This window comes from Cibotium barometz, chromosome 1 (assembly GCF_041138505.1).
Source record: "Cibotium barometz isolate CiBa-2024 chromosome 1, ASM4113850v1, whole genome shotgun sequence".
Taxonomy (NCBI): Eukaryota; Viridiplantae; Streptophyta; class Polypodiopsida; order Cyatheales; family Cibotiaceae; genus Cibotium; species Cibotium barometz.
In genome coordinates, this window is record NC_141046.1 from 41,490,047 (window position 1) to 41,511,844 (window position 21,798).

General features: G+C 38.5%; 1 protein-coding gene across 1 annotated transcript; it reads left to right on the top strand.

The window, feature by feature from the left end:
* Window positions 1–13,787: 13,787 nt before the first annotated feature.
* LOC147642014 (putative xyloglucan endotransglucosylase/hydrolase protein 28) lies at window positions 13,788–15,701 on the top strand. The gene is made up of 4 exons (XM_086823223.1): window positions 13,788–14,140; window positions 14,411–14,511; window positions 14,711–14,919; window positions 15,242–15,701. Exons 1-4 carry the CDS (start codon window positions 13,867–13,869, stop codon window positions 15,612–15,614), a joined length of 957 nt encoding a protein of 318 aa, XP_086679349.1. The 5' UTR covers window positions 13,788–13,866; the 3' UTR covers window positions 15,615–15,701.
* Window positions 15,702–21,798: the final 6,097 nt, after the last annotated feature.

A 21,798-nucleotide genomic window follows, 5' to 3' on the forward strand; every position in this document is an offset into this window, starting at 1 on the left:
GCTATCAAGCTATCATGGGCTTCTCTCAGAATTTTTCCCTTTGTTCCCTCATCATTGGGAATGCATAGCCGATTATTGTAATACATGCATCCTTCGTCCAATTTTTACCCAAGAACACGAGTAATTTACATCAGTAGGGTAGCAATAGGGGCAAAGAATTTGTCCTACATGATCTTCTCTCTTGCTTCACTGATCAACAGATTTGACACCAATGTTATTGCAAGCAAGGAGGCTTTCCTACTGAGTGCATCTGCTACCACATTTTCTTTCCCTGGCGATACTTAATCTCAAAATCAAATTCCTGCAAGGTCTGCATCCACCTTCTTTGACACATGTTGAGATCCTTTTGGGTGAAGATCCACTTCAGACTTTGAAGATCTATCATCAAGGCTTTCCTAAGAGATAATACATCTCCACAACTTTAGAGCACAAACTAGTGAGAGTAACTCCAATTCATGGACATCATAATTTCTCTCATGCGTTTTGAGATTTCTGGATTCATAGGCTACTGCATGACCTTCCTGCATAAGTGCACCGCCTAGTGAAGCCACTAGCATCTGCCTCACTACTTCAAAGGTCATAGAAAAATTTGGCAATTTAAGGACAGGGTTGGTTACTAAGCTTGTTCTCAGCTTATCAAAAGCACTCTAACACATAGCGGTCCAATGAAATAGGGTACTCTTCTTGAGAAGGTTAGTCAAGGGGGATGCTATATGAGCATATCTAGGTATAAAGATTTGATACCACCCGGTTAATCCTAAGAATCCTTTGACTGCTTTCACTATTTTGGACTCTGGCCAATCTACGATTGCTTGGATTTTAGCGGGGTTAGGAGAAATCCCATCCCTAGATACTATAAATCCCATCAAGTATTCGACACGGTCAACAGAGAAAGTACACTTGCTCTTTTTTGCAAAGAGTTGGTGTTTCCTTAGGATCTCCAGGACTTTACGCACATGATCTTTATGATCTGTTGCATTCTTAGAGTATACCAAGATGTCATCAAAGAAGACAAGGACAAATTCATCCAAGTATTCTCTGAGAATGTCCTACATGAGGCGATTATATGTTTGCTAGGGCATTTTTTAATCCAAATGGAATGACCATAAATTCATAATGCCCATATCGAGTATTGATGGTTGTCTTGGGGCTATCTTGATCCTTAATTTTGATCTGGTAATATCTAGATTTGAGATCTATCTTTGTGAACATTTGGGTTCCACTTAACCAATCCAAAAGTTCATCAATCCTAGGGATAGGATATTTATTTTTGACTGTCAACTGATTTAATCCTCTGTAATCAATACAGAGTCTTAACATTCCATCTTTCTTTTTCTGAAAGAGAACGGGCACAGCCCAAGGTGAAACAGTGGGTCTTATGAATCCTTGCTCTAGAGTAGTTGTCTTAACTACTCCTTAAGTTCTATGGCTTCTGGAATTGGCATCTTGTATGCACGCTAGGCTATTGGCTGAGCTCCGGGGGTTTGCTCTATCTCATGATCTACTTCACGAGTCAGAGGCATCTCAGTCAACTCTTCTGGCATTTTGTATGCACGCTGGGCTATTGGTGGCTGAGCTCTGGGGGTTTGCTTTATCTCATGATCTACTTCACGAGTCAGAGGCATCTCAGTCAGCTCTTCTAGGAATACATCAGCATACTCACTTAGCCACTCTGGTTCCTTAGCCTTGCATTTTCTGTCTACTAGATTCATTTTAACGACATAGACAGCTTGCTTCTTTCTGAGTCCCTTTAGCAATTTAGAAGCTTTTACTAACTATAGAACTAGGGATCCAGAAATTCTAGTTCCTTGACCTTGAATCCCGTGAAGGTTAAGGAAAGAGATGGTTCCATTGTGACAGTGAATGTCAGCTTGACTTTTATAGAGCCAATCCATTCCAAGGATTCCGTCATAGATTCCCAAAGGTAAGACTCTAAACTGGTGGTCTGTTACATTCCCATCTAGATTAAACTAAATACAGTCTGTCTCATGGCGTGTGAAAAGAATCTTCCCACTGGCCAATTCTACTTGCATAGGTTTCCCTGTTTTTTGATCTAGGACTACTTTACGCAAGCATCCTGGGGAAATAAAAGAATGTGTACTTCCTGAATCAATCAAAAGCTTAAAGTGCTTACCCTTGTACTCTGCTGGAGTCTTTAGGATTTAGAAATGACGATTCTGCTCGTGATGTTTGGCGGCATAAATCTATCCTCTTTCTTCCTCCACTACATCAACTATCGTGGGCGGCTCTGGTTGCTGCTGTCTGGGGTGGAACTCTCTCTCTCTGGCTTCCCCAATTCTAGGAGGGGTATCTGAGACTACTCTGCAGCATTGAGGCTGCAGGCTGAGCTGGCATTCTTCTGGGGTTGCCCTAATTTTAGTGAGAAGGACCTTGATTAGATTGATGCAAAGGAATCAGTCTCGGCATTCTAGGACCTTGGCTTCCCTGGCCCATTGACATAGAAGGAGTTGGGAAATCCTTGAGCTGGTGTCCAAAACCTTGAGAGCCAAAACACGTGTTTTCACTTCGAAGCTCTTCCTTCTGCATCCTGGAAAGAGCCAGAGTTCCAAAAAATGTATTCCAGGTTAAAGGCCTTCCTTCCATTCTGAAACTTCTCGTCTCTTGGTTTTAATTAGGACCTTGATGTCTCTTAGGAGGTGGAAAGTTAGAAGTACTTCCTGGGGTTTGGAATCTTTTGAAGGACGAGGGAGCTGGCTTTGGTGGTGGGACCTTGACAACAAAGGCCTTGGCAAAATCCTTTTTGCCATCCGCACTGCTCGGTCATAGAAACTGGCTTAGCATTCTTCACCAGGGTATCCAAAGGTTCGTTCACTCCCCGAATGAACCTGGCCATTAGTTGTTCTTCATCCAACGATGGCGAGTATTTGAGAAGAAGAGCGAATGCCTGGTGATATTTCTCCATGGTTTGACTTCCCTCGGTTAGCTCTAGGAACTCATTCATCTTTGTCTCCAAGAAGCTTGGAGGACAAAATCTCTTTTTGAGGTATGCTTTGAGATCGTCCCATGTCTAGGTGTTCCGATCCAAGCGGTTTGTCTCGCAGTTGTTCCTCCACGCTACTCTTTCTGTTCTTTTTTCATAAGTAACCAGTGACATCAAAGTACTCCTCCATAGCTTTGATCCACTTTTCTATAGCCTTACGTAAGTGTTCCCCTTCGTCCTTGAAGGGACCTGGCTGAGACCTGTGTAGAGCTTTGCGAACATGAGGGTCAAGCTCATCCTCATCTGTGTGAGGATTTGGTTGTCTACCATGATTCGCACATCTCCTGATTCTGCCAAAATGATACATCGTTAAATTTTCTATTTGACTTCGTTCCAAGATTCTAAGACTTAAGAAGATCAAAATTAATTCATTCAACAAGGTGATTGTTCTACTATAGATCCACGACATATGTCCTAAGAAAACAGAACTTATTCCTTTAAACTCAATATCTGGTGCTTATAATCACTTAGACAACTGGAATTTTTGTAAAAAATTCTTTATTTACATAAGGTTTGTAATATATACATAGAGCAACATGGCTCCAAAAGTCAATGTCTCAATTGCATATGCATGAAGTGGCGATATTGCGCTATGGACATGCCACGATGCAATTGTGCCCTTACTGCCATTGGTGCTACAATCCTACTCCTCAGGATAAAATGGTTGAGAAGCCTGAAAATATGACAAGTGATTCTAAAATCTCGAGTATAACACCATGAACTACCCCTATCCTCAACAGAACCTCTATCGCTGACTGTAAACAAGCGTGGACATATTGCGCTGAGTACCACATGTGCACTTGTCTCTCTAGAAAATATAGCTCCTGGAAATGATTAGCAAGACTCACCCTGTCGTTTGAGTCCTGGTGAAGAAGAGGATATGCTCAAAAGCAAAGGCAATCATATCCTGATTTTGGGTAAGGTTGGGGATACCGATTAGTATGGGGTGTCCATCTATAAAATCCAATTTATCAATTATAAGTCTTCATCAATGAAGCTTAATCTGAATGAAAATACAACATATGAATGCACCTTTCTAAGATTTTACTATAAATTTTTGACAAAATTCATCTTCGATTCTTGAGCTTTCAATAAAGCTCTTATACCAGCTATGAGACCCCTGCCCTCTCTGCACATCGAACTCAGGAGTGCTAGCAGCGGAAGTAGCAACCTCTTGCGCAGGGTAGAGCTTCCCACTCGGGACCTCACCCACGAATGTCCAAGCAAGGGACTAGTCCGGCGGTTCTTCCAAAAACTGAGACCGGAAAAACTTTCCTCACCCAGAAAGCACAGTGATTCCTCCTGGAGGAAAATCTTCTAACAAAAATTTATCTAATGGGGTCAAGAGCCTTAACTATCCTTTCTATTCTGACCGAACCTGTAGGTCACATGGCCGAATCAAGGAAGGGACTTGCACTTGGCTCATAGAGATCATGGCTTTTTTCCCCTCAAGCGAGGCACAACCGTTGATTCTTTCCCATAGAACAAGAATCTCCCTATGACTTACTTTAACTATCATAACTTGAACATAACTGAAATTTATTGTAGGAATCCACCGATCCAACCTAGCCCCAACCAGCCCATGGGTTAGAGCCAACCGCCCAACCACTGTATTAGTGAGAGGGATCCCTCTTTATAAAAATTTGGTTGTGTTTGTTCTGAGTACCAGGGAAAAGAGTTTCCAGGCCCCCTAGTCAGTACTCATGCAAAAATATAAAATAGACACACCACTTACGCACCCAATAAGAAATTGCCTTTTCTCATAATCAACTATCTTCAAGATAGAATTGCAATAAAACCACAGTGTTTCCATCATAATTCTCAATATTCCAGATCCATTGTTTTTATAAACAAGTGTCATCCAAACTCTCCGTTGAAGACCAACTAGTCAACCAACGAGATCCAATTTTATAGTTTCCAGTTCACATAAATAAATTTCTCGCCAATCCATGAAGATCTTCCTCGACATACGCATGGGTGTCCGGTGAGCCCGTGCATCACCTGGTTAGAACCCTCTAGGATCCTCCTTAGGTGTCCTAGCACTTCACTCAGGGACCACTTTGTGGGCCCTCTCCCATCATACCGGAAGCGCACCATTTTTAAGCATACCGAGGCTGGTCAAGACCTTGGCAGGCTTGAAGTGAAAGAGACGTCCTTCGATGACTCCCCGCCAGCTATTGCAATGTAAACTCTCCTTTAAACGTTAAACCAAATGCTTTCTCCAGCATTCTAGCGTAAGACAGTCCTTTAAACAGAGTTTCTATACAAGTAAGATTTTTCCATTGAGTTTGATTTCCTCTCACAAAAAGCCATTTTAGGAGAAAACATCTCTAGTGTTGGTTTCACAAGACCCTTTTTTTAAAACCCAGACTTTTTGCATGAAAATCATGAATCTCGTATCTCGATGATCCCTCCATCAATTACAATTTAAAACAAATTTCTAACTTATTTCTAGACGATTTCAGGTCTTAAGGAAAATTCTCTAAATCAGATAGTTATCCATTCTTCGTACTGAAGAAATGGGAATGGTCACAATTCATTGACTTAATTTACGATTCAAGAGATGGGCAGTCATCTTACTAACCCACCTTTCTCACATGGTCATGGTCTAGCACAGAATTACTTGAATTTATTCCTAGATTTATTTTCTAAAGATATTTTTCCATTTATCTAATAAAATAACTTTGATTTCTAATCGTAAGGGTAAACATCCAAAATTATGAAAATTCATTCTTCCTTGGACATAATAGAACTATAAATAATTTTATTCGTGAATAATGGAATTTAACAAGGATATTTCTTTTTTCTAAATGATCCTTTAATAAATATGAGTACAACATTTTATTAAAATATTCACATAAAAATATTTTTAAATATTATTTTCTCCCTTTGAACCTAGGCATCAACATGCCATAATTATCTTCATAGAAATATAATGAAACGTTCTCTTTTTGATACCAAAATTAATTATGCATATTCCTATTTAAAGATACGATGAAAATTCCTCTTTTGATAAATAAAAATACCTATGTACATACCATGAATATACCTATTTTAAAATATAACAAAAATTCCTCTTTTTACCATTTAGACATTTATGCATACATACTATAAATGTATATATAAATATGTGACAAAATCCATCTTTTAGCATTTAAAATGTTTTATGCATAGAATATCGTGAAAATTTCTCTTTTTACATTCTTAAAATTATGCATAAACATAATTACATAAAAATATGGTGAGACTTCCTCTTTTAATATAAAAATTCTTTATGCCTAAACCTAAGCATAATTTACATCTAAGCATCTTGTTTATTAAAAAAAAACCCAAATATATCTTCCATATGAAAATAATTACATGAATGTTATCCTAAGCTCTCTTCCATCTTAAAATGATTAAATATGAATTTTCTTAACATAAAAACAAGTTTAAATGAATTAACCTCATTTTTAAATAGATTAAAAATCATAAAAAATGCTTAATTTCCATCTCTAGCTTGTTACCTAGAGTTTTGGGTAAGAAAATGAGATTAGAATTAAATCTTATCCTTCTAAGAAGGATTTAACCACCATAAAAGTGAGTATTCTTTCAAAAAGAGAGATTACAAATCAAAAACAATACATTTAAGCATAGGAGATTAACATTAATTCATCAAAACAACATAAATCAATAAGGGCATGGTTTTACGAAGAAACCATGGATTAAAAAGCTTCCCAAGTATGTAGAGAGGTTGGAAAGAAGATTATCATTCAAGAAGAGAGTAAAACACCATTGTTTTAGGCTTACCCTTGGTTTTTGACTTGATTCTTTAGGGAGATGTGAAGCCCTCAAGAAAAAGCTTGGCCACCAAGAAGAAGAGGGTAATCTCCAAGAGAAGAAGAGGATTAGTGAAGCTCCAAATCTTCACAATGGAGAGGCAAGGTAGAGGGATAATAGGAATACACTAAACTAAAAACTACACTAGCATAGAATTACTCTAAGATGAAAATACAAAGGAATGGGGTTCTATTTATAGGAAAGGGAGGCCACCAACCAACTCCAACTAGGATCTAGAGGCTTCTAGCTTCAGTTTGATCCAATTTGGACACGTTTTGGGCCAGTTAGGCCCACTTTTTTGATCTAGTTTGAAAGAGGAGAGATGAAATATCTCATTTTTTGATTAAAAAATTGGGGGAAATGATGAGATTCTAGGAACCTTCTTCATGAGCTCCACTCACCCTCCTGAGGTGTCAAAATTCTAATTTTTTATTAATAAATCCTCATTTTTTTAGTATTAAGTGCCTGTACTAGTCAACTCTTCATCTTATGTGAGAATTTACTCATTTTTCGTGGATTTTCTTTTATTCTTACATTTTTCTTATTCCAACACTTGGAATAACCCCATTGGCCCTTTGGAACACTCTTTGGACCTTAATCCATAATTTTTTGAAAACAAGTACCCTTAGGCTAAGGTGTCTAATGTACATATGCAATTAATTTCCAATGCATATTAGAAAACTCTTTTTGAATTTATGTTTCAAAGGAATTCATCTTAAATAAAAGGGATAACTTTATATCCAAAAAAATCTCAAAATTATATTACCTCTCTCTAGAATATTTTCTCTCTCTAGGCCAAAAACAAAGAAAACAATGTTTTCTTGCATTCTGAAATAGGGGATGATTACAGGGGATTGAGAGGAGAACTTATACATCTTTTAGGAGCTAAGGAGGAACCTTACAAGCATAGTACTAACATGAGACTAAAATAGTACTAACAGTACTAACATAATAGTAACATAATACTAACACAGTACTAGCATAGATCTAACAATAGTAACATAGTACTAGCATAGTCTGCAATTTGTATAGAGATGAGAAAGGAAAAAGTAACTAATTGTCAGCAATTACCCCACAATGTGGAAATAACAAACCTGGGTACAGGTTATCATAATGCACTTCATCCCCTAAGGTTGTTTTATGGTGGTCCGTACAGTCACAGTTCCCCCTCAGGCACTCCTTATACTTGTATTTAGGCATACTGAAGATTAATTTGAAATAGTGAGGCTGTAGAGAAGGCGGTAGTGAGGCTGTAGAGAAGGCAGTAGTGAGGTTGTAGAGAAGGCCATAGTGAGGCCATAGAGAGGCAAGCGAAATAGAGAGGCTGTAGAGATGAAATTGCATTCCTTTATAGGAGATCAGAAGGCCTTGAGTGGAGACTTCCCGAGCCACAGAGCCCCTTGAAGTTTGTTGCCCGTGATTAGCCCTTGAAATGAAATATATGTGAATGTGAAGAGATAGGGCGGCCGCGCAAAGATGGAGGAGAAGAGACAGGACACAAAGATGGAGGTGAAGAGACAAGGCGCAAAGACTTTTAACCTTTTTTTAGTGGTCAACTCTTTTTAGGATTTAGATGCTTTTTAAAACGCGGAGAGCGATATGATATTAAAAAACCGTTGCTCACTATTCCTAAGCTCTTTGATGTAGTTAAGCAGGTCAACCATGTAGGCAACCACCATCTTGCCAATCTTGTCCCTCAGTCGACCTTCTTCAGTGTCACACCTAGGAATTAAAGAGTGAGACATTACCTAGGATGTGTTCATGCACCTTCGGAGGGACACGATAAACTGTTGTGTGCCCTTTTATGTTGTGCTTTGCTTGTAACATTGGGAACTTTATTGCATCACCATGCAACATAGCTGTAGGTGCTTCCCTTAGTAAGGCATAACTATTTTTACATTGTGGCAATTTAGCATAATAGATACCATACACCACTGCATCTCCAATGTTGAAAACATTACCCCAACCATCCTTCACTTGCTGTGAGAGGACTGTCTTGGCTAGTTTGCATATAGCACAATGTAGTAATCCTCATTTTCTTTGTTCATATGATACTTTAGCACGGCCAGGTAGTCTCCAACCTCTAACATATCAGCTAATTGGTCTCATTGCTCCGAGTAGACAATGTCATCCTAGTCCACAACTAATGTATTATTGTCCTCTCTATCAAGCTCTAGCTTATGCAACTTCCATGGTTGTACATGGCTTAGATTGATGCACTTGTCCCAAGATTCATCAACACAGAAGGAATAAAAGCATGACAAACTTTGAAACAAAAATTGTGTAGGGTCTTTGTGACTGAATCCCAACACACAATGTGTTTTGTGAGTACCTTTGACCATTTGGCATGTGTATGCATTGCTCCTGTCGACATCATTGATCTTCACCTCCACCAATTAAAGCCTATGCTTTCTATCATCTACCATCTTCCAAGTCAACCATTTAACAACATCATGGGAATTCTGTAGCTTAGCACCATTTGCATCCAATTGCTCAACTGTTAGAGCACTCTTTATCATAGCACCCACACCATCATGCTCTCCCTTACCATGCCCAGTACCAAAGTAGTTCCATAGCATTCGACTATTGGTTAGTGAATAGTACCTGTAATAACCAAAACAATAAAATTTTGTTGATTGCTGAACAATAGTGATTTTTTACATACAGAGAGCATGCTAAAATAGTACTAACACAAACTAACACAAAGTACTAACATAGTACTAACACAGACTAGCATAGACTAGCACAGAGTACTACCACTGACTAACACAAACTAACATATAGTACTAACATAGTACTAACACATACTAACACAAACTAACATAGAGTACTAACATAGTTCTAACACAGACTAGCATAGAGTAACACAGACTAACATAGTACTAACATAGTTCTAACATAGACTAGCACAGAGTAACACAGAGTACTAACATAATACTAACACAGAGCAACACAGACTAACATAGTACTAACATAGTACACAGAGTACTAACACAAAGTACTAACATAGTACTAACACAAACTAACACAGAGTACTAACATAGTACTAACACACAGCAACACAGACTAACATAGTACTTACACATAGTACTAACACAAACTAGCAAAGAGTACTACCACAGACTAACACAGAGTACTAACATAGTAGTAACACAGACCAACACACACCTTACAATGAAGTAAAATGGTCATGCTGCCTTAAATTGAGATGCTTCTCCATCCGACCAAACCCAGTTCCTTGTAAACTTCAGTCCTTGAGACAGAAGATGTTGATAATGAAGCTTAAAACAATGTTGAACGAACAATGTGTCATGTTGTTTATCATCTAAAATATAAAATACGGATTGCTTCTTTAAATTTCCATCTTCCTTCCAATAGTAAATTTGTACCAATATCGTACACTGGTAACTATACCAATGCATGGACTAGATTTCGTTCTGCACCTTGAAGGTATAATTCTCAGCAAAGTCAACAATAGACGTCACAAAATCATCTAGAAAATTCTTCAAGCATTCTTTGAATTGAGAATTCTGGCCAGTACCTTTGAAAGTTATGCGGGATGAACACATTCAAATGTTGCAAAAATAGTGGGATAACGTCTTTTGCATGTGTTTCCTTGTAGACTTGTTTTATGCGTTTCCTTATTTTACCTTTTCCTATGTCCTCCACTAAATTACCAGTTCTTCCACATACTCATAAGTCTTCCCCTTTACCAGTTCTTGATTTGCTACATCAAGCTTATGAGGATTTAAAAAAAGTTTCAGACAGTTCTTACACATTTGCAGTAAGCATGCAAGCTCGTGCCACTCAGCTCACTCTTCCTTTGGGCATACTATTGACCTCCACAATTATGACATTGAAGAATAGGTGGCTGCATAGGCATTGCAATTTTCCTCCTTATTTGGCCTGCAAACCATACACAAGCAATCACATGCATCTCCATGCACTTTTCCTCCTCATTCGGCCTACAAACCATACACAAGCAATCACATGCATCTCCATGTAATGATTTTGTATCGATCCTCATGAAATTCACAGCAAGCCGCATTAAATCAACTCTTGTATGGTCGTGTTTCTCTCCTTAAGTTTTCTAACAAAATAAGGATTCAGGCTCTAAAAAGCACGAAAGCCAATGTTAATGGAGAGATGTTCTTTGAGGTTCATGAAGAATTTTGCCTGCATAACCAGAACAAAAAATTTACAAAATCAAGAGTTAGTAAGTATGAACTCTAATACTACCAATAGTAGTTTGAGTGGTTTTAGTTTTGATACTGCTAGTACTAATAGGGTGGTTGCAAGATCAGGGTGCCCAGTTTTGTCCACTCAGGCACCCTGTAAACAGTAAAAAAACAGGCATTTGTTTACCTTTAGTGGCTAATCTCTCCTAGTAAATGAAGTAATTTCGTTTCAAGTTCTTTTGTTGGAACATCATATTCAAAGTTGGAAATATAGTTGCATAATTTGATTAAGCATTAGATAGTCAAAAGTCCTCATTTTCTTAGGTACAAAGTCAATGTATACACCCTGTCCCACTTTGAACTGATTCCATAAAATGCTAATATCTTTTACATATAAACCCATATGAGATTCCCACGTTGTACCTTAGATCTTCACATAATATGGAGCTTAACTTGATTTTTCAAGAAAATTTTAAAATATTTATCTATTTTCTTTAAATATTTCAAGGTCTTTAAAGTGTTATAATATACGCCACTTTTTGTACCCACAATAGCTACCACTTAAAATCCTCAATCTTGTAGATCAAAAGAGTGGGTAGATACTAAGACATTAGTAGAATGTGGTGGTTAGTAAAAATTACAAATCCAATGGTTAGATTTTTAATGATCTCTTTTTCAAAATTCTTCGAGACTATCAGAAGGCCTGTAAATATTAATAATCTAATTAGTAAAATTACATTTTTGATGTGAATCATCTAAAACCTATAGGGACTAGTGTACTTGTAATGGTGCATCTATGGAAAAATAAATTGGATCACTCTAAGTATGGAAAGATCTTTTGTTTATCATTTCATCATATTTTTGATTAATTTTGATTAATTAGACTAATTTATATTAATTTAAGTTATATTGGGTTAATTTAAGGACAAGCATATTTTCTATTATTTGCTTGATCTCATTTTAAGTACCTTGCCCCCCAAAATTTGCTCTCCAAGCATTGTCCCAGTGGATAAAACTGGACACCCTGATCTTGCAACAACCCAATAGTACTATTAGTACTATTAGTACTATTAGTACTATTAGTACTACTAGTACTAATAGTTTTGATACTGCTAGTACTAATAGTACTAGCAGTATCAAAACTATTAGTATGATTAGTACTATTAGTACTAATCATACTAATAATCTGAATAATTTGAAGAAGAAGATCAAAGAGGTAATATCATGTTGAAGATAATAATGATGTAGATAGTGCCCTTGACTCCCTTTGGTAGAAGCAGAAAGCAAAACATGGCCAGTGATTAGTTTAGGTGCTGAAGGGAGTTTTGATTGATGTATCTCTTCTAATGCAAGATTTTGTCTACACTTGGATAGCAATTTGAGGAGCCAAATTTACTTTCCTTAGAAAAAAATAATGATGTAGATATACCTCGGTAAGCTCCAAGTAATGGCTGGGATGAACTCTGTAGTTTTTTCGACTTATCCACTGCCTGCAGACATCCTTCTTGTTTGGAGACACCCTTGTGTTGCTTGTCCAAAATTGAATGACAGAGTGAACAACCTCTTCACTTAGACAATCATTCCTACGTTTGTGACCTTCTCCCACCCATTTGAACTATTTAGCTTGTACATCAGCACTATGTTTCTTCAAATTTCTTGGTTGGATACCAAGGGCTTTAGCAATTCTCATGTCACTATATTGTTTTTTTGCCGCATTGTTAGCAACCATGTGAAGTGTTGCTCTCTTTGTAGCTAGCTTATCTGCACTTTTCATGCCTTTGATCATGCTCAGTGATGTCTTTGTGTTCTCTACAATCACCTCTAAAATTATTTGGTTAGGAAACATTGTCTTCTTCACAATTTCTTGTAGTTTTGGATGTCGTAAAATCCTACCAAGAATTTTTGATCATCCTTCTCTATCAAAACTGCTAGTAATATTAAGGAAGTAATGCATTGTAGACAATACAAGACCATGCTTGTTCCTGTCTCAGCACTTTGAATATCCACCCGATGATCCCGCGGACACGCATGGCTCAGTTGAATGTTCCATACAAATGAGATATTTACAGAGAGAACAAGCAGGGCAGGTGGAGAGGCAAAGAGAGAGGGGGGAGGGGGAGAAGCGTGGTAGTGGCAGAGTAGGAGAGAGCTTCTGAGAAATGAGAATCATGTAAATCGGGGAAGATCGAGCACTCAATGAAGTCGAAGCGAACTACCATGCATGTCCAAAATTTATTGAATTGTGGGAGGATCTCTATTTTTAGAGTTCTAAATTTTCTTGCCCTTTATTTAGTACTAAAAGTATGCTTAGTACTCGTCAAATTTTTACCAAAAACACTACTAAATGGGTACACCATACCATGCTTTCACCCCCAAACAAAGTCCTTTCCATGTTAATAGGTTACTGTGGTTTTTAGTTTGAATGGTTGGTCATGTGAGAAGATGTCATGTGTACAGCTTGGAATATATTAATGTTGATGTGGGAGATATTGGATGCATATGACATATGCATTGATCACCAAAGCAAATCTAATGCAAGATGAATGTGTTTCCTTACAGGTAAATGCATATTGTGGAATGGACTTCAAGCATGCATTCACCAAATGATGGTGTTTTTTAACACCCTTACGCTCATTGTGGAATGGCCTACTATGTATTCAACATACAACATGACTTCTTAGTGTGTGTATTTTATTTTATTTTTGAGAGAGAGAGAGAGAGAGAGAGAAGGTAGTTAAGCAACGGAAGCGGAAGAGATCGGCAGGGGAGGGGGGGGGCTTTTAGGCGTTAGAGCTTCGCCCAAGACAAAGACAAAGGCAAAAGGAGAAAACTGTGCTGGGCGATTCTCTCTCTCTCTCTCTTTCAAGAATGCTCTTAAAACAAGCGGAACAAATGGCCGTGAACTTGCTATCAATCTTTGCAGTTATCATGATTAGTGCATCATCTGTGTTGGGTTTAGAACCCAATACAAATGATAATATTGCGCCACAACCGCCCTTCTCCTACTCTTTCCCACCCTACAGTAGTCCGCAATACAAGCCACAGACTTTCTCTTCTGCATTCGTCAACCTCTGGTCTTCCGACCATCAAATCATCTCCGACGACGGCCTTTACGTTAACCTCACTCTCGATCAACGCTCAGGCGAGTAATACATAATCTACTCATCTGCAATTAGCTCTCGATTACTGCTGCAAATGGAAATATTTCATTAATACTATAAATGCAGCATTTATCGACTTCATTATGGGCGGCAGTTACAGTACTGCAGTAAACCGAATAGCGATCGAAAAACTATTTCATCGAAACTTCCCCAAAAAAAAAAAACTGTCCATAACTAGGAATTAGCGTTAATTAAAGATGATAATTTAATTCTCCTTGCGTGATCAATGGTGTGCACCTGCATGCATGCAGGCACTGGCTTCAAATCAAACTCGCCTTACCACTTTGGACTGTTTAGTGCCGCGATCAAACTCCCTGCGAACAATTCGGCGGGCGTGGCGATTACGTTCTATGTGGGTACAAACAAACGATCGATAATTTAGATCTGGCATTTGTATCTCATTTGATGATAATAATGAAAAGATTTTCACCAAATGATTCTTCGGATTACATTAAGCCTCCGATCAGAAACCCAACTGCAATATGATGGAACCACTTGACCTAATTCTACCTCTGATCAGTTTCTCTGTCTTTTTTCTTTTTCTTTTCCAGACTTCGAACAATGGCGTATATGAGGATAACCACGATGAAATAGACTTTGAGTTCTTGGGAGTGCTTCCTGGGGAGCCATATATTGTGCAGACCAATGTTTATGGGAATGGTAGCACAAGCATAGGAAGAGAACAACGGTTCCATCTCTGGTTTGATCCCGCCATGGATTTCCATCACTACACCATCTTATGGACTCCAAACCACACAGTGTAAACCCCTTCACCCTGCAATTAAGCACTCCTTAAATTTAATGGCAATTAATACCACCACCAACAGCAGGAAGTGAGCATAATCGATTAAACCTTCATACCTAGTATGCTTATTCTAGATTAACAAGTCGTCAATTGAATCCTTTTCACCATAAAATATCGCAGACATATCCATACATTCATGATGTGCTGTTTAGCAAACGCACTTGCAAATCGTTGACAGCTTATAAAGCCATAAACATTAATAATGTACCTATTTGTATGTGATAAAGAAGTCAATCTTACATTGTTTGTTAATACTAAGCTGACTCTTTAATTACAGATTTTCAATAGATGGGATAGCTGTGAGAGAATTCAAGAACTCAAAGGAGTTGGGTTCACAATATCCATCTAAGCCCATGTCTGTGTATGGGACGATATGGGATGCATCGTCATGGGCAACGGATGGTGGAAAATACAAGGTAAACTACACATTTGCACCCTTCATTGCGACATACACGGACTTTGTGGTGCAGGGATGCCAACAAGAAGCTGCTGCTAGCACCTCAGATAACCCTTTCTTCAACCCCTTCCTAACATTGGATCAAGAGATGGGCTTACAATGGGTTAGACAAAATTACATGGTTTATGACTATTGTTCGGATTTCCACCGCTACCCTCAACAACTCCCTGAATGCAAACAAATCATAATTTGACTACTGATAGAGAAAGGCGATGGATTCTGCTGTTTTGCCTACCTTCAAGTTCAAGCTACTCCTTTAAATCATGATTCGATTTGTGATGACCACTTCAAACCTTTCCTTTAATGCTTTAAAAGAATTATTCTCATTTTCTCCCTCTTGAAGAACCCAAAGAAATTTGTTAAAAACTTCTCAAAACAAATCTCTCTCTCTCTCTCCTCTGGAAAGCAACGTGTGTATGTTAAACTTCCGTTTTTTTCACAGTTTTGTAATGCATTATGCTTTTCATTCACTTCTTACTTCAAAATGAGGATCTTTTTCTTGTCTTTTATTTGGTTTTTATATATGCAAATGTTTCCCATGGCGATTGTCCCATGCAATCCGTGGATGGGAAAGGAGGCCATCTCTTGAGGCAATGCTTGGTGTACAAGAAATCAAGTCGAGTGAATCACTCACCAACATTCACTTGGGGATGAAAATGAAAGAAGATGAATATGCCTCATAATCAGATTCAAATTTTCCATCTGCTGAGTCGGATGATTAATACCTTGCATGAGCTAATCAGTAACACGCCTAAGCCCATACTATGGCAATGAGCTCCAAAACCCTAACCCTAATTTTTGCACAATTGAAAACCCTAAAAGGTTTGTTGGAAAAAGAATCCATCTTTGTCATTGGGTAGAGTTTGCTAAGAACAACTTTCCCTCTTACGGCATCTTCAAATTGAGCTTTCCTAATGAAATCTTGCCTTTAATTCAATGGTGTTGCACAATGTGTAGCGTACATAGAGTATACATACGTTTATGCAACATAGCTCTATACATGCATACATAGATCATACATAGTTCTATATGCACACATAGAGCATGCATTGTTCTATGCATACATCCATAGAGTATACATAGTGCATGCATAGCTCTATATATAAATAAATGAAGTATGCATAGTTCAAATATACATAGTTGTATGTATGGATAAATAGAGAAAACATAAGCATATACATAGCATGCATAGAGCATAAATAGAACATATAGCATACATACATGGAGCATACATAGCTCTATTTATGCTCTATGTATGTATGCATAGAGCTAGACACTATGTATGCATAAATAGAGCATACATAGTATGCATATAGCTAGACACTAAGTATGCATAAATAGAGCATACATAGCATGCATAGAGCTATCTAGAGCATGCATAAACTATCTAGAATATGCATAGAGCTATGTAGAGCATACATAGAGCTATGTATGCTCTATTTATTGTGGATCGATAGATGGATAGATGGCCGAAAAGTGTGAATAAGTTCTTATCTCTCTACATGATGTTACACACAAAGGAGGAGAAGATAGTAAACAACCCCCAACAAGTTCTTATCTCTCTACATGGCCCTTATGTTTATGCATGCGTAGATAGTAAACATCCCCCAAAAATGAGATGTTACACATAAAGGAGTATAAGATATCCATGCTAGAAAAATTCTTAAGCAGGCCATCAGCGGGAGTTAGTTGATAAATCTTGATTTCAAGCTAGACATGGTACATTGACAAGATATCAAAGAAAATAACAAATTTATTTTAAAATTAAAACACATTATTCTTAAAAATCAAAAACAAATTATTCTTAGTGATTTTTGTGAAGGGTGAAATTTTGGGCAAGTGTAAGTGACCATTCAGGCACCTAGGTGCCCATTATGGTGCTGATTTTAACCTTAGTCAATTGGACCTTCTTAATATAAGGAGCCTAGTTAGGGAACCTTATCAAGGGGCTTTCTTTCCCATTCTCAGACATGTGTCTCCTAAACCTCATTCTAGAAAGGGCAAGATGCTTCTCACTTCACCTACTACCATCCCCTTTTCATGTGGAGCCACCACCCACAATTATGCTACGACTAAATTTGGCATGTCTGGAGACTTCTTTTCCTATCTGCATGGCTTTAAAATATACCTAATTCCCTAACCCTTGGGAGTTTCTTTTTATCATAACAATTATTCCCTATAGCTGCCTATTTTCTCCTACCACCCTCTTCACTCTCCGGTGCTCTTGGAGTTATTTCTAGAGCTAGAAGACCACATCCCACTCTCCCAAAGTCAAGATGTGTTTATTATAAGTAAAATTTTGGTTTTTCTTTTAATTTTTAGAAATGAAACTTAATTAAGCTCTCCCTAGGTTTTATTTATGCTGCTAATGATTTATGGAGTATTGTATAGTTTGCAAGGCCATTTCTTGGAGCTTTCTATTATTTGGCTCGTAGTGTCATAGACGGAAGATCTACTAGTGGCTTTATGTTTTCTTTTAAGAGTCCTGTTGTCAGTTGGAGCAGCAAAAAGTTGCCTTATTGAGTACATAGGTAGAGTACATGGCACAACTATGGCACCTTTTCAGGTAGCTTAGTTTTAGAAGCTACTTAGTGATATGGGTGAGCCTGCAGATAGGATTATTGTCATTTATTATGATAACATGAGAAGTATACAAGCTAGTAGCCCAGTATATCATGCTAGAATGAACCACCTTGAGGCACATTATCACTTGGTGAAGGAAAAGGTTCTACCAGGTGATGTAGATATGGTATATATTAGCAGAGGATCAAGTGATGTAGATTCACAAAGGCATTGGGCGCAGTAAGCTCCACAAGTTTATGTGCATACTTGGAGTATAGTGTGTGGAGTTGAGCTTGAGGGGGGAGTGTTGAGATATCAAGCTCAACTAATGCTACACACATTGATGACCCACTTGTGTGAGATTCTCTTAAGGATTCCCCTTTTTAGGTTGGGGACCTGATAATTGGTATCAGACCTTACTCTAGTACAACTTGATTTGGTGAATGAATGATTGTAGGAGGAGGAAGAATCTTACTCAAGATTCCTAGTCTTCCAATGCACCTTCGAGACAGCTTGTCATTCCTCGAATTTTGAATTCCACAATACAATGATGCAAATACTAGAGAAGTTGCCCCTCCCTCATCTCTCTCGTATCCAAAGACGGTGGGGTAGAGACCACTTCTGGAATCGTGGACCAAGGTACACTACAACATAATGAGGGTGTAGCAGCAAAAATAGCAGTGTGTTTATAACTAGAAGGGTAGGTAGATGTCGGGCTATTTTCGCTGCTAGAAACATTGCTATTTTCGCTGCAAAACGGGTTCGTTGCTCCAGTAGCAAAAATAGCAACGATATTTCACTGTCCCGCAGCAAAATTACGCTGCTCAGCAGTGATATTTCATCACTATTTTTGCTGCTCAGCAGTGGAAGCTCTGCATAGCACCCTCCTTTGTTGGGTCACACCCAACAACCTCCCTCTACAAAAAATAATTAAGAAAATATACAATTAGTTAAAGAAACAATATAGTACAAAATAAAATGAAAGAGGAGAAGAAACGATTACTTACAAAACGAGCAATAAAAGGAGGATTTTCCACCAAAGCCAAAGTGTGAAGTCCCTCGCTACCGTAGTCGGGAAGCACTCACTGCCGTAGTCGGGAAGCACTCACTGCCGCTTATTGTTGAAAAGCACCTGGGTGCTTTCTCACATGAAGCTACGTGCATGCCTCCACTCCTCGGCCATGCAAATGTTGGGCTTCTCTAAGTTATTCTTTACTGCTCTCTTGATATTTGTTCTCCTGTTAGAGAGCAAAAGCTTGATTCGCCTCTTCATCCACTCCTCAGAGAAGCAAAGACCTGCATGTGGAATAGGGAGCTCCGACTTAAGCACATCAATGGCATATTGCTTTGAAAGTTCATCTTGTGTTTTCCACTTTTTGAAGGAGTTCATGAACTCCAAGTTTACAAGTACATGCATGCGGTTCATGACTTGCTTTCCTCATGCATCCATCACAAGGGCACCATCGACATCCACATTATATGGTAGGGTGCATGGATTAAATGGTGGAATGGGTCTCCTAGGGGCTAGCTCATAATGTGTAGATAAAGAGCCCCCTGTTGGGGAGAGGCATCGGGAGACCTAGTGCTGATTTTTCCAAAGCAAAAGCAGCCTATTCCCCCCCACTAGCACGTCTACTACCTCCCCAGACTCCCTACTATATTGTCGTTTGATGAAGACGGACGTGAGGGAGTGGGGGTGGGTCTACTCGAGGAAGGTGGTGTAGGCTCATCACAACCATATCGTATGAGTCTGCACCACTCGGCCATGCGCCTATCAAAGGCATGGTCTGCCCCGACTGGCCAAGTGGGGTAAACTACCCCCATGGTGTCAATTGGCCAAGTGGGGTAGATTGCCCCCATGGCATCGACTAGCCGGAGTTTAAGCCCGTCTATATATAAGATTTAAAAATAAGACTTATAGAATGTATAAAATATTAACTTTGTGTATGTGAAAAGGTTTGATGGAACCATACTTGTGTCTGAGTAAACTGAGATCAAGATTACTACCCATATTGTTCACTTATAATAGATAGCAGATTTGTCTTATCAGGGTCTTATGAGGGGTCGATCGACATTGCCTATACATACATGCATGAGGCAACAAAAAATGATTGCTCTAATAAAAGCCATGACGAAATCTTAGACAAAAAATATAACATGTGATATTAGAACATTGTTAAGACCTCCTACAATACTTCTTAGACAAGGAGGGTGGAGAGTGCCCCTTTCAGATGATAGCTTCCGAGGACTTTCCATACGCTCCTCACTATTAAAGCCAAAGGCAACTCCTCTTTTACAAGAGAAGGATAGTGAGAAGATCAAGGGATCCCCCTCCACTATAACCACCTGCACGCGTGGATAACCACTCCTAACTTGACATAAATAGCATTCTAGATGGCATAAAACAATGCCCCATATCTCTATGCACAAGTCTAAACCATAAACTTGACACCCAAGGGTTCAATAAACATGAGGTTGAATGAATAAGAGAGCTTACCTCGATAATGTCAAGCCAACCAAGAGAAAAAAACAACACAAGCTTAGACAATAAAGGCAACATGTGATATTAGAACATTGTTAAGACCTCCTACAATACTACTTAGACAAGCTGGGTGGACAGTGCTACTTTCAAATGATAGCTTCTGAGGACTTTCCACACGCTCCCTACTATTAAAACCAAAGGCAGCTCCTCTTTTACAAGAGAAGGATAGTGAGAAGATCGAGGGCTCCCCCTCCACTATAACCACCTACTCGCGGATAACCATAAGGGGCCATAGGCTCTTGACCTAAACCTAGGGACATAGGATCTTAACCTAAACCTAATCCACAGGCTCTTGACCTAAACGTAATCCCCAACACCCAAGGGTGAAAAAACATAAAGAGAAGAAGCATAAACAAATAATGGAAAAAGAGGGCTTACCTCTTCTAGCCGAATCTGTATGAACCGCTACGTGGCTGGAACCCTTAGTGGTTATTCACTTGAATAGACCTACAAAAATTATCATAATAAATCAAAACATTTGTTCATTTTAGCACTATGCATAGGCTATGGATAAGCACTATGCATAGGGTATGCATAGGCTATGCATAAATGCATAAGCACTATGCATAGGCTAAGCATGAGTCCTATGCATAACCTATGCATAAGCACTATGCATAGGGTATGCATAATCACTATACATAAGCACTATGCTTATGCTATGCATAAGCACTATGCATACCCTATGCATAAGCACTATGCATAGGGTATGCATAAGCCTATTGACCTAATCCTAATCCCCAGCACCCAAGGGTGAAAAAACACAAAGAGAATAAGCATAAACAAAGAATGGAAAAGAGGGCTTACCTCTTGTAGTCGAATCCGTATGAGCCCGCCCGTGGCCTAAACCCTTGGTGGTTGTTTGCTTGAATGGACATACAAAATATTATCATAAAAAATCATAAAATTAGTTCATTTTAACATATTATGAAATAGGTTTTATGCATAATGCCTATTGCAGAAGGCCTATTGCATAGCCTATGCATAAGGCTTATGTAATATGCCCTATTGCGCATAAGGCCTATACAGCATAAGGCTTGTACAATAGGCTATGCATAGGGCTTATGCATAAGCCTTATGCATAAACGTATTTGATAGGGCTTATGCATAAGCCCTATTGCATAAGGCTATGCATAAACCTATTGAATAGGACTTATGCATAAGCCTTATTACATAGACTATGTATAAACCTATTGCATGGGGCTTATGCATAAGCCCTATGCATAATACCTATTGCATAAGGGCTATGCATTAGCCTATTGCAAGAGACCTATTG